Source organism: Desmodus rotundus, chromosome 9 (genome assembly GCF_022682495.2).
Source record: "Desmodus rotundus isolate HL8 chromosome 9, HLdesRot8A.1, whole genome shotgun sequence".
NCBI lineage: Eukaryota > Metazoa > Chordata > Mammalia > Chiroptera > Phyllostomidae > Desmodus > Desmodus rotundus.
The window spans coordinates 43,796,689-43,809,193 of NC_071395.1; the positions used below are offsets into that span (position 1 = coordinate 43,796,689).

At 39.9% G+C, this 12,505-nt stretch overlaps 2 protein-coding genes across 2 annotated transcripts in view; both read left to right on the forward strand.

Moving 5' to 3' along the window:
• LOC112301497 (olfactory receptor 7A5) overlaps positions 1-12,505 on the forward strand; it is a 167,028-nt gene that overhangs the window by 32,199 nt on the left and 122,324 nt on the right. The window lies entirely within an intron of this gene.
• Positions 272-1,279, forward strand: LOC128779223 (olfactory receptor 7A10-like). The gene has a single exon (XM_053911233.1). It carries the CDS (start codon positions 272-274, stop codon positions 1,277-1,279), a length of 1,008 nt encoding a protein of 335 aa, XP_053767208.1.

Here is a 12,505-nt window from a genome sequence, read left to right on the forward strand (position 1 = left end):
TACAAGTATATTCCTCCAATGCACAAACTACTTCCTTAATTATACAGCAATATACATTGAGTTTGAAGAATGGGTTGATGGTAGAAAAGGAAATTCTAGTGAGCACTGGCACAAGACATGCCTTAGCAGGAACCAGATCCTACACCAAATATGGAAATTATTTTTTAGATACTAAAATATATGTGTAGCATTTATTTTTTTACTAATGCTTGCTAATGTGAAAATTAGTTATTCATTTTGTTTTCTATTTTGTGATAGTCACCTGCACCACATGGGACCAGGCAATGTTACACAACTTTCAGAATTTCTTCTCTTGGGATTTTCAGAGACACCTGGACTAGAGCGTATTCTATCTGGGCTCTTCCTCTGCATGTACCTGATCACTGTGTTGGGAAACCTGCTCATCATCCTGGCTGTCAGCTCAGACTCCCACCTCCACACGCCCATGTACTTCTTCCTCTCCAACCTGTCCTTGGTAGACATTTGCTTCACCTCCACCACCATCCCAAAGATGCTGCTGAACATCCAGACACAGAGCAAAGTCATCACCTATTTAGGATGCATCACTCAAATGTATTTTTTCATACTCTTTGCAGGGTTGGATGACTTCACCCTGACTGTGATGGCCTATGACAGGTATGTGGCCGTCTGTCACCCCCTGTACTACACAGTCATCATGAACCCCGGGCGCTGTGGCCTGCTGGTTCTGGTGGTCTGGGTCATTAGTATTCTGAATTCCTTGTTAGAAAGCTTAATGGTGTTGGATCTGTCCTTCTGCTCAGACTTGGAAATCCCCCACTTTTTCTGTGAACTCAAACAGGTCATCCAACTTGCCTGCTCTGACACCTTTCCTAATGACTTGGTGATGTACTTTGCAGCAGGGCTGCTGGGTGGTGGTCCCCTTACTGGGATCCTTTATTCTTACTCTAAGATAGTGTCCTCCATATGTGCAATCCCATCAGCTCAGGGAAAATATAAAGCATTTTCCACCTGTGCATCTCACCTCTCAGTTGTCTCCTTGTTTTATGGTACGAGCTTAGGCTTGTATCTCAGCTCTGGTCGTTCCTACCAGTTACAATCAAGTTCAACAGCCTCAGTGATGTACACTGTGGTCACACCCATGCTGAACCCCTTCATCTACAGTCTCAGGAACAAGTACATAAAGAGGGTCCTGCAAAGATTCCTTGCAGGTAGGCTTCCCAAGGGCCAATTGTACGTGGGTGAAGAAGTGCCCATGAATGTTCAAATCTTCAGAGCAAGAAGTTCTGACACAAGTTAATACAATCTTTGGACGATACATAATTAGAAATTCTCATGTGCATCAGGGGTTACCATTAATTGCATTAGCATAATTTATTCTATATGACATATATCATTCCAAGCAATATTTCTATTGTTTTACTGAAAGAGCAGTCATGTATTATACTACTCCTATGGCCTAAACTACACTGGGATACTAGGTCATTTACATAATTTTGTTGTAAAGGACCATCTCAGATGACAGTTTTCACTTCCATGGTCATCACTATTTTCTATAGCAATACCTTTACCACACTTCTTGATAATATAGACTTGAACATGCTGGTAGGTTTTATAGCTGGTCTCCTGGTTTTATGCACTTCATTCTGTTATTCAGCTGTGTATCCAAATGCCTAACATAGCCTCTGACAAAAACTATGAAATCTATGTTTCCAAGAAGAGTCCACTAAGAAATATAGATATTAATAAATAGACTGATCTAATATGTAACAGATGACCTTACATACAATGAAGCAAAAATAGCCAGACAATTCATTGTTATATAAAATATTTTTCATGCTTCCATTTACTTATTGAAATGTGGAATATGATGTCCATGTGTGAGGGGTGAAGAATTATGTGAAGTGTTTTTTGTTTTTTTCTGAATTACTTTCCTGTTTCTGCTTGAAAACTTTCAATGTGCTCCCTGCAAATGGAACTCCTTCCAGTGCTCTAAATGAAATGTCTTCCCTTTTCTAAATGTTTCCAAATCCACCAAAGGGAGAGTGAGTGACTGATATGAATATCATACAATATATATCTTGTTTATGCTCAGGAGTGTCTTCAGTCTTTACCATTAATGGATGAATCACACAGGAGTTATAATCCTACCCAGTCACGTGAGAAAGTATCACCACTTTTCCTGCACAAATGTGCACAGTCCATGCTGTCCTGAGTACCTGGATAGAAACCTCAGTGGGCTCACTTTTATGCAGTTATCTGAAATACATTTGAATAAAAGCATGATTGTGAATGCTGTCCTCCAACATCAGTACAAAAGCTAAAAGTAGGAAGTAACAGATTATTATAATAGCACTCAGTTTAGTTTGCTTTGATTACAGTCAGTTGCTATTGCTATGTAACAAGTTATCCTAAAAAGGTGAATTGTGTAATGTAATTCCTTTCTTTTCTTTTATTTAAAGTGTATTTTATTGATTATGCTATTATAGTTGTGTCATTTTTTCCTCCTCTTTATCCCTCTCTGCCTTGCACTCCCCTCCCATAAGCATTCACCCCTGTTAGTTCATGCCCATGATTCATACTATAAGTTCTCTGCCTTCTCTATTTCCTGTACTATTCTTAACCTCCCATCCCCCTCCTCCCTCTATTTTATATCAACAAATTCCAGTTATTCCCTGTACCTTTTACCCCCATTTTCCCACTCCCTCTCATCACTGATAATCCTCCATACAATCTCCATTTCTGTGACTCTGTTCCTTTTCTAGCTGTTTGCTTTGTTTTTGGTTTTTAGGTTCAGGTATTGGCATTTATGACTTTGTTGTCATTTTATTGTTCATATTTTTGATCATCTTCTTTTTCTTAGGTAAGTCCCTTTAACCTTTCTTATAATAAGGGTTTGGTGATGATGAACTCCTTTAACGTGACCTTGTCTGTGAAGTACTTTATCTGCCCTTCCATTCTAATTGAAACCTTTGCTAGATAGAGTAACCTTGGATATAGGTCATTGCCTTTCATTATGTCAAATACTTCTTTGCAGCCCCTTCTTGCCTGAAAGGTTTCTTTTGAGAAATCAGCTGTTAGTCTTATGGAAACTCCTCTGTAGGTAACTCTCTCCTTTTCTCTTGCTGTTTTTAAGATTCTCTCCTTATCTTTATCTTGGATAATGTAATTATGATGTCTTGGTGTGTGCTTCCTTGGGTCCAACTTTTTTTGGGCCTCTTTGAGCTTCCTGGACTTCATGGAGGTGTACTTCATTTGCCAGATTGGAGAAGTCTTCCTTCATTATTTTTTCAAGGAAGTTTTCCATTTCTTCCTCTTCCACTTCTCCTTCGGGCACTCCTATGATTTGGATGCTGGAACATTTAAAGTTGTCCTGGAGGTTCCTAAGCCTCTCCTCATTTTTTTGAGTTTTTTTATTTTTCATTTTGTTCTGGTTGAAAGTTTATTTCTTCCTTCTGCTCCAAATCATTGATTTGAGTCCCTGTTTCCTTCCCTTCACTGTTATTTCCCTATACATTTCTCTTCATTTCACTTTGCATAGCCTTCACTGTTTCCTCCATTTTGTGACGATATTCAACCATATGTGTGAGCACCCTGATTGCCAATGTTTTGAACTGTGCATTTGATATCTCTTTAAATCCTTAATCCTATTTTTTGAGTTTTGATCTGTTTTGTCATTAGGGCCATATTTTTTTTGTCTCAGCCCACCTGTTACAGTGTTAGGAATTGATGGTTATGTATTCACCAGGGCAGGGCAACCCAGGTCCCTGCACTGTGCTGCTGTATGTGGGGGAGGGGTTGGAGAGGGAACAATGTGGTTTGCCCAGCTCCGTCCCAACTTTCATCACTTCCTTCTCTACCCACAAGCCAATTGGGCTCTTCTAGTGCTAATTCCCAAGTGGGTGGGTTTTTGTACATTCTAAGACCCTGTAGGTCTTTCCAGTGAACTCTCCTGTGAGGCTGGGAGTTTCTCCCACCACTGCAACACCCACAGGTTTTTATGGCCAGAGGATTTAAGGTGTTATTTTCCCGGGTTGGAGCCCTGGGTTGTGTTGTTTATGTTTTCCCTCAGGTGTTCTTCCTGTTATCTGAACACAAATGTGAGACTACCAGGTCTGCCACAGCTGTCTCACCCACCCTGTGTTGCAGTCACCTCCTTGCTATGGGTTCTCTCCACCTTGGCTGTGTGACTCGGCAACTCCTACCAGTCTGAATGAATGTTTCTTCTTTAAATCCATGGTTATCGGACTTCCATACAGTTTGATTTTCTGGCAGTTCTGGTTATTTTTTGTTTTTAAATTTGTCGTTGTCCTTCTTTGCTTGTGTGAGCAAGCAAAGAGTATCACCTACTCCTGCATCTTAGCTGGAAGTTAATTCCTTTATTTACAATGAGTTTGTATAGTGGGGAGGAGTTCTGATGTCTGCTGGTCTCCTCATGAATCTGCAGTTAACTATGGGTAAGCCAGGGGGTGACTGCTGACCTTGGCTGGGCTTTTTAATACACTAGTGGCTCAGCTATTGTGGCTGATCTAGGGAGGCCTTGGTTGGAATAAGTGAGCTCTGTCCACATGCCCCCTTCTCCTCTGGAAGTTCCACCTGAACTGTTCACATAGCTGAGCCAGCATTACGAGTGAGAACCACCAAAATGACAAGGCATGGCAAAGCATACTCTCACTTCCACAATATTTATTGGTCAAAACAAATTAAATTTCATAAGTCCATCCCAGTTTCAAATGTGGAGAAATAACTCCTCCTCTGGATGGGAGGAGCTTCACAGTCACATTGCCAAAGACTGGAAACAGACAAAGAAGTGGGGCCAACTTTGCAAACAATATACCTACCACTTGTGTAAATTTCAATTCATTCATGCTTTATTCTTGCATCATTAGATCAACAGCTGAATGATCTTAGAGAAAAAAGTGAGAGTAAAAATATGTATAAAGCAGATGTGGAAATTCCACTCTAGAGGGTCAAACGCCTCTGAATATGAACACCACCACCCCTGCTCCTGCCTCAGGCTTGTATTTCTAGGCTGAAAAGAAATAAGATTTTTCCTTCCAGATTTCTTGAGTCCAGGGACTTAACTCTTGGATTAACATGCTAAGGAGCTGTTCCTTTCCTTGTACCATCTCTTTGGGCTTCCTCATGTAGACAGTGCTTTTCTTTTTATTGGCCTGCTCTTCACATATTCATAATGATTCCCAATCTAGTACTTGTTTGCTGGGGGTTGGGTGCCTGATGGATGGAGGTGGCATTTGAAATGCAGATACAACAGACAATGGAAATGAAAGAAGAGTGGGCGTTGTTGTGTAAGTTGCACTGTGAATACCCTGAATGTGAAGGTTGGGGAGAGATAAGAATCTCTGGAGACCACAAGGTACCCAGCAGGGAGGGCAGTAAGTGATGTTACAAGTGCCCATCCATGCCAGGTTCCTGGCTGGTGGAGGGCAGGTTCTGTGACCACTAAGTATTTATTTATGCAGAGAAAAAAATCTCTAAATTTTTCATTTGGTCTCCCTATGGCATTTTGGGGCTCTATTTTAATAATTATCTTCTGGAAGTCTTCTTATTTATCAAGGCTTTTTAAAGAAAATCCTCCCCTAGGATATGTCTATTGATTTTCTAGAGAGAGGAAAGGGGATAGAGAAAGAGACAAACATCAATGTGTGAGAGAAAACATTGATTGGTTGCTTCCCTATGTGCCCCAACAGGATTGGACCCTTAACCTAGTATGTGCTCCACCGGGAATTGACCCTCAACCTTTTGGTGTATGGGACGATGCTCCAACCATGTGATCCACTTGTGTGCAACGATTACAAAAATACAGATACAGTTATTATAACAGTGTGTTGAGTTTCGGATGCCACTAAGCATAAAGGGATGTTCTGCCACAATAAAGACATCAATAAATTAAAGCTTTACTTATTTGCAAATCACAGGTGTAGAGTTAGGGAGGGAGCTCCGGACTACTCTGACTTTCTCATGATATTCTTAAAGAAATAGTCTTATTTTTTATGCACCATGATTTCTTGTGTGTGTTTTTTGTCTTCGTGGTCACAGAATAGGTGCTGTACCTCCAAACACTAAAATCTATCATCCATTCAGGAAGACTGAGAGGAATTAAGGGGTAGTATTGGAGAGCATTAGAAAGGATTGTTTTATGTGGCTTTGAAGTAAAATATACATATGGAAAATTATCATATCAACTGTTCAATGAACTTTCAAAAACTTAATATATTCTCTGTAATCATAACTCAGACCAAAAAATAGAACATGTGCAGCCACATAGTACCTTCCTTTGTGCCTAATTCCAGTCACCACCTCTTCCCACTGTCCAGATTTCTAAAAGCATAGATTACTTCTTACCTATTTTGAACTTCATATAAACAGAATGTTGCAAAGTGTATTTTCATGGCAGCCATACTTTGCTCAATATCATGCTTGTATTGCTCAATATTATGCCAGTTTGTACATTGATATTTCTAATTAAAAATATTATTTAAATTCAAAACTATAGGATTTCCAAAAAGTTCCACCTAACAGACTTCCATAGACATGTCTTTGGGCAAAATCCTGTCACACAGTGTGGCAGGCAGAATAATGGCCTCCCCAAGATGTCCACCTCCTGAAAACCAACTTTTGTGAATCTAGACTACATGAATTAGATGATAGATGAAATTAAGGTTTCTAATCAGCTAATCTTCAAGCAGGAGAGTATCCTGAATTGTCTGAGTGGACCAAAGTAATCACATTTCCTTAATTGTGAGAGAGGGAGGCCAGAAGGGATGTGATGCATGAAAGACTTCATCCCCCATTGCCGACTTTGAAGATGGGGACGAGACACCCAGCAAGGAGTGTTGTCATCCTGCAGAACCAGGACAAGGCAAACAAACAGATTATCCTTTACATCCCCCTAAAGATAACATGGCTCTGTGGACAACTTGACGTTTAATAAAATGAGGCATATTTTAGACTTTTGACCTTAAGAACTGAATGATAATAAATGTGTGTGGGTTTTTTTTTTTTAAAAACATATTCTTGACTTTTAACATTATAGTAGTTTCATCTGGACAACATAATGATTCACCAAATAAGTCAAGTTACCATCCATCACCACACAATGTAACAAAAACATTTTTCTTATGATGAGAACCTTTAATAGTTACTCTTTCAACAAATTTTAAATACACAGCGCAGTGTTATCAGATGTAGACACTGTGCTGTAGATTACATCTCCAGAACTTACTGATTTTGTAACTGGAAGTTTGTACCGTTTGACCCACTCCATCTGTTTCACCTATGTCCCCATCCCCCATCTACGGCAAACACCGATCTCTTCTCTGTGTCTACAAGCTCTTGAGTTTAGACAGATATAATACACAGTATTTGAATTTCTATGTCTGACTTATTTCCTTTAGCACAATGCTCTCTACATTTAACCATGTTGTCAGACATAGTACAATTTCTTTCTTTTCTATCAGCAAGTAATATTCCCTTGTATATATGTAGCACATCTTCTTTACTGAATCATCTATTGATGGACACTTGGGTCATGTGTTCTTATTCACTCAGCCACCCTATGTGTTTTGATGAGAGCATTTAAAGTCATTATTGATAGGTACGTAGTTATAGAATTCATATCTAAAGAGCGGTGACCTCCTTCTGGGAAGAAAGAGGACAAAGACATAAGAACCCACAGAGGTCTCCCAGGACTAAATCTGGCACAAGTTTGCATTCTGTTTTTCTCTCCTAGCTCCAGGTAATTAAATCTCTCAGGGAACAGAAAGACAAAAGAAAATGTCTTCACTGAGGCACATGGGAATTGAGCTCCTCAAGCCCCAGAAACCCTTAAATGCTTCCCCTTAGTGCTCTAGGGTGTACTCTACCAATCACAGGTTATGAGAACACGCAGTTGTGTCTTCCAGAGGTGACACGAGTGCTTCCTCCTCGCTACCCTTTCTTGGGGCTGTAGAACAGGAACCCCACAAGAAATGTTCTATTCCCGAGTCTGGAGGGAGATTCTGGGTTACCAGAGTGTCTTCTTTCTCACATCTGTCTTTTCTGGCACTAGCCTCTGTCCCGGGGCATCCCTCCCGTTTTTCATTGCCCCTCATTTCCCACCAGGTAGGATGTATCTGTTTCCTTCACTCAACTGTCTGGTTTTGCAGCCTCTGCAAATATTTATTAAGCAATTACTGTATGGTAAGCACTAAAATATATTCTGTGGAGGAAGAAAATAGTAAGATTCGCTCCTTCCTTTAAGCTCAGAGTCTAAACTTGGGGAAAGTCCTGTAAATAAATAAATGAAATACTGTCAGGTGTTACTTACTCTTCTTCAAAGGGTTCCCAAATAATTAAGTCCTCCTGCAGGTCCACCAAGGCTTCACAGACCAGCCTCAAATACCATTGAAACTTGAAGGACAAGTGGAGGTATATTCCAGGTGCAGAAGGAAATAAACACACAGCAGAAAATGCTAGAGAAGTAACTGGGCACTATAATGAAGTGTTAAAGTGTAGTTAGGAGATGAAAAATAGCTGCTGGTATAGGATGAACAATGAGGATCAGACGAAAAAAGCAAACCATGATCCTAGCTATGTTGGCAGCCACCAGATAACAGAGTCTTATATTCTGGCTACAGCATTGTTGACTAATTCTAAAATTAGTGGAGAGTTAGTGCAGAGTTTATGGCAAGTGACATCCAGAATCAGTCTCACCCTGTGGAAAGGTCATCTAGATCAAGTTTTTCTCTTCATGTGATGAACGTATTATATGAAAGTCATAGATCAAAATGATGAAGTGCATATACTTTGAAGGCAATAGGCAAATTCATAGAGGAGAAGAGGTTACCAGAGGACGATGTAAGACAAAATGAGGGATAATTTCTTCATAGATACAGGTTTTGTGTTTGGAATGATGAAAATGTGAGGTGGTGATGGTTGGACATTGTGAATGTACTTTTTGTGTGTGTGAATGTACTTAAGGCCACTAAATTCACATTTAAAAATGGTTAAAATGGGAAAGACAATTGTGTGTTGATATTTTCTTGCACCTTGTTGAGTATTTTCAGTATTGCAATCTTACATTCTCTGTCATTTTTAGCACATATTTCCATGTGTTCAAGTTTACTTTCTGGAGGCTTTTATTTTCCTTCTAAGCTGTCTTGTTACCGTGATTATTCATGCTATTTGATGGGTTCCTTCTGTGTCTAGGCAGCTCGGTATGTGTGGCACTTCTCTAGCAGATTCCTAGGAAGAGGTCTGGCCATTATTTACTAGGATGTGACACTGAGTCTACAGTTTTTGAGCTCTGAGTAATCCCAGAATTGATGCCAGTAGCTGCTGTCATTGTAGCAGCAATGCTTGGGGGTGGGGTTTTCTGCATTTACCAGATTGACTTTTTGTTTTGCCCTGTTGTTGTAGGTGAACTTGGACCTCTTTGGCGTCCCCTCTGCACCCCTACTTGAGGTCAGTGACACAGTACAATATTTACCCAGGGGAAATAGTGATCCTATAGTAACCGTTTTTGGCTTTGCAGATGAAGTACTCCAGAACCTGACACCAAGGGTGTCAGAAGGTGAGTTTTGGAGTCCCTAAAGTGCAGGAGTCAATGGCTCTTTTTCTTTTTCTGGAATGCCAACTGCCTGAAAGCCACAGCCGAGCCCCCGTGCTGTGTCCTTTTACGGGTCCATCATTTTTGGGAAATGCCCTGCCTTGTTTCAGAACCTGTAATCCCCCATGGCTAAGGGTGAATAAGAAACCTTGGGGCCCTAACCTACTGAGGAGACAAAGCTTATCTCCCGGGCAGGGGTACTGCCACTGCTTGCTTTTACTTCACCCTGATTGGCCCTGGGCGGATGACTGGTTAGACAATGGCAGGGAAGATTCCTTAAAGGAGGGATGACCTAAGACAGGCATGGTCACAAAGAGGCCCTCAGGGAATGACTTGGGGGGCTATAGAAAGAGGGGGTGATGGACCCTCACCCCTCAGCTTTGACATAGCCTGAGTCCTCATTCTGTCTGCAAGAAGTCTCCTAATCTCTTGGCTGCCTTACTTCAACTGCCCCTCTTAAGCCTGAAACAATGCTGGAGGTGGGTGGGGCCCTGTGCTGGAATGAGCAAGTTCCCTGGGGCGATCAGGCCTAAGAAAGGAGGCATAAAATCCTGTGAAACCTGCTTTGCTAATACCCTCAATTTAAATAATGAGGGTCCAAGCATAGAATGAGTTTGTTTCCCCAAAGTTTTATGGCCCTTAGGCTATCTGACCGGAAATCTTAATAAGCCTCATAGTTGTATGAATGTTATCCAGTGTTTGATCATTACTGCCTGACAATGATTGAGCTTTCAGTATACACCCTGTATTCCTATGCAAATTACACCCAATAAAAGCCCATTGAGCAACAGATTCCTGGCCCTTCTCCTTTGAGATATCCACCACCTTTCCTCCCCAAGCAGATCGTGTCTTGGTAGACTTATTCTCATCTGTGGTGTACAGGGGTGTGGGGGAAACCTGAGGGCAGAACCCCACCCTGACCCACATCATATCTTCTTGCCTCCCCTGTTTGTTCCCTCTGTCCCACCCTTAAATGTTTCAATGTGCTGGTGTCTGAGGCACATATGTACTTTGGGCAGGGAATCCTTTGTCAAATTATAGCTCTTCAAATTGTTGACATTTCTGGGGGAAAGACCAAAGGGATCTCTCACACTCCCATTTCTCTGACATCACTCCCCTTTACCCATCTTTAAAGCCAGCAGTATAGCATTTTTAATTCTTGCTCTGATACCAACTCTATCTTCTTCCTTTCTCTTCTACCTTCAGAGAACCATGGTGATTACTTTAGCTTCACCTATGTAGTTATTGCCAATTGTACCTTTTAAATTTATTTTTAATTACAGTTAGCATACATTATATTAATTTCATGTATATAACATAGTGATTCAATGTTTATATACCTACAGTAAGTCTAGTAACCACGTGTCACCGTACATAGTTATTACAATATTATCAACTCTATTGCCTATGCTGTACTTTACAACCCCATGACTTATGTTATGACTGGATGTTTATACTTCCTAATCCCATTCCTGTTATTCCCCCATCCCACACCCTCCCTCTCTAATAACCATCAGTTTGTTCTCTGTATCTATGAAATTGTTTCTGTTTCATTTTGCTTACTTATTTACTTTTTTAGATTGCACTTTGCTTTTTTTCCCAGGTTGAAGAGATACCTTCTACCATTTCTCAGTGTGAATCAGCTACGTGAGCTCTAGATCCTACTCCAATCCATGCACTGCTATGCTTTTTCCCTTCTAGGTATACTTTATTGAAGTATAATTGTATAATATAAGTGGAACATGATTCAAATATACAATGCGATGAATAAAAGTCACAAAAATTATAGTCCATACCTCATGTTTCCAGTTGTGTATAAGTCAAGAAAGTGCACCATAATCTTTATTGGATTCACAATGTCATTTTTAAACCTGAGCCTCAATTTCCTTATTTCTGACGGTAAAGTAGGATAACAAACATCACTTCAGATGAATGTTGCGAGGAATAAATGAGAGGTGGGTGTTTTCTTGATGCCAAATAAACTGTTCAAGTAAAGTTGTATGTGTGCATATAATTTTATTCATGTACATTTTTTTTCAAATGAACACACACATATATGTACACAAATACAGACCCATATAAAATATCATATTTGAAAGGAGACAAGAGAAAGTTGAAAAGGATAAAAAAGTAAAGAATGAAAATAAAATTTAGTATAATAAAATTGTAATATAAAAGTTAAAGATGGCAAAATTTAAACACAAAGATTTAAAGTAATGGTACACATAAATTAAAGAGAATTCCTTTTTTTATATTAATTTCTCAAAGGCATAAAATATGAAGCCCCCTGACACTTAGGCAAGAAGAAATTCTCTACCAGCCAGAGAGGCTGAATATCTACAGAATGATTATATGTGTCTTCCACTTAAGGGGGAATACAATGCAAAATGCCTTCAGCCAGGACAGGCTAAATGAATGAAATGAGACACTTTATCTCAATTTCCTAAACAAATCCTTTGGATAAATATCTATTTTCAATTATTAACGCGAATGTAAAATTTCCACACTAGTGATTTAAAAACAACACATTTATGCTCTTGTAATTCCTGAATTCTCGTGGGCTAAAATCAAGATGTTTGCAGGGCTAGCTTTCTTCAGGAGGGTACGGGGAAGAATCTATTTACTTTTCTGTGCCAAGCTTAGATTATAGTGCAAAAAAATCAAACTGTATTTCTTTTGTTTTTTGTTTTTTAATTATTTCATTGTTGTTCAGTTACAGTTGACTGCATTTTATCCCCACCCCTCTACCCCCACTTCAGCCAAACCCACCTCCTTCCCTTGCTTCCACCCTCCCCTTGGTTTTGTCCATGTGTCCTTTGTAGTAGTTCCTGAAAACCCTTCTACCCACTGTCCCTTTCCCCCCTCCCCTCTAGCTATTGTTAGATTGTTCTTAAGTTCAATATCTCTGGTTATATT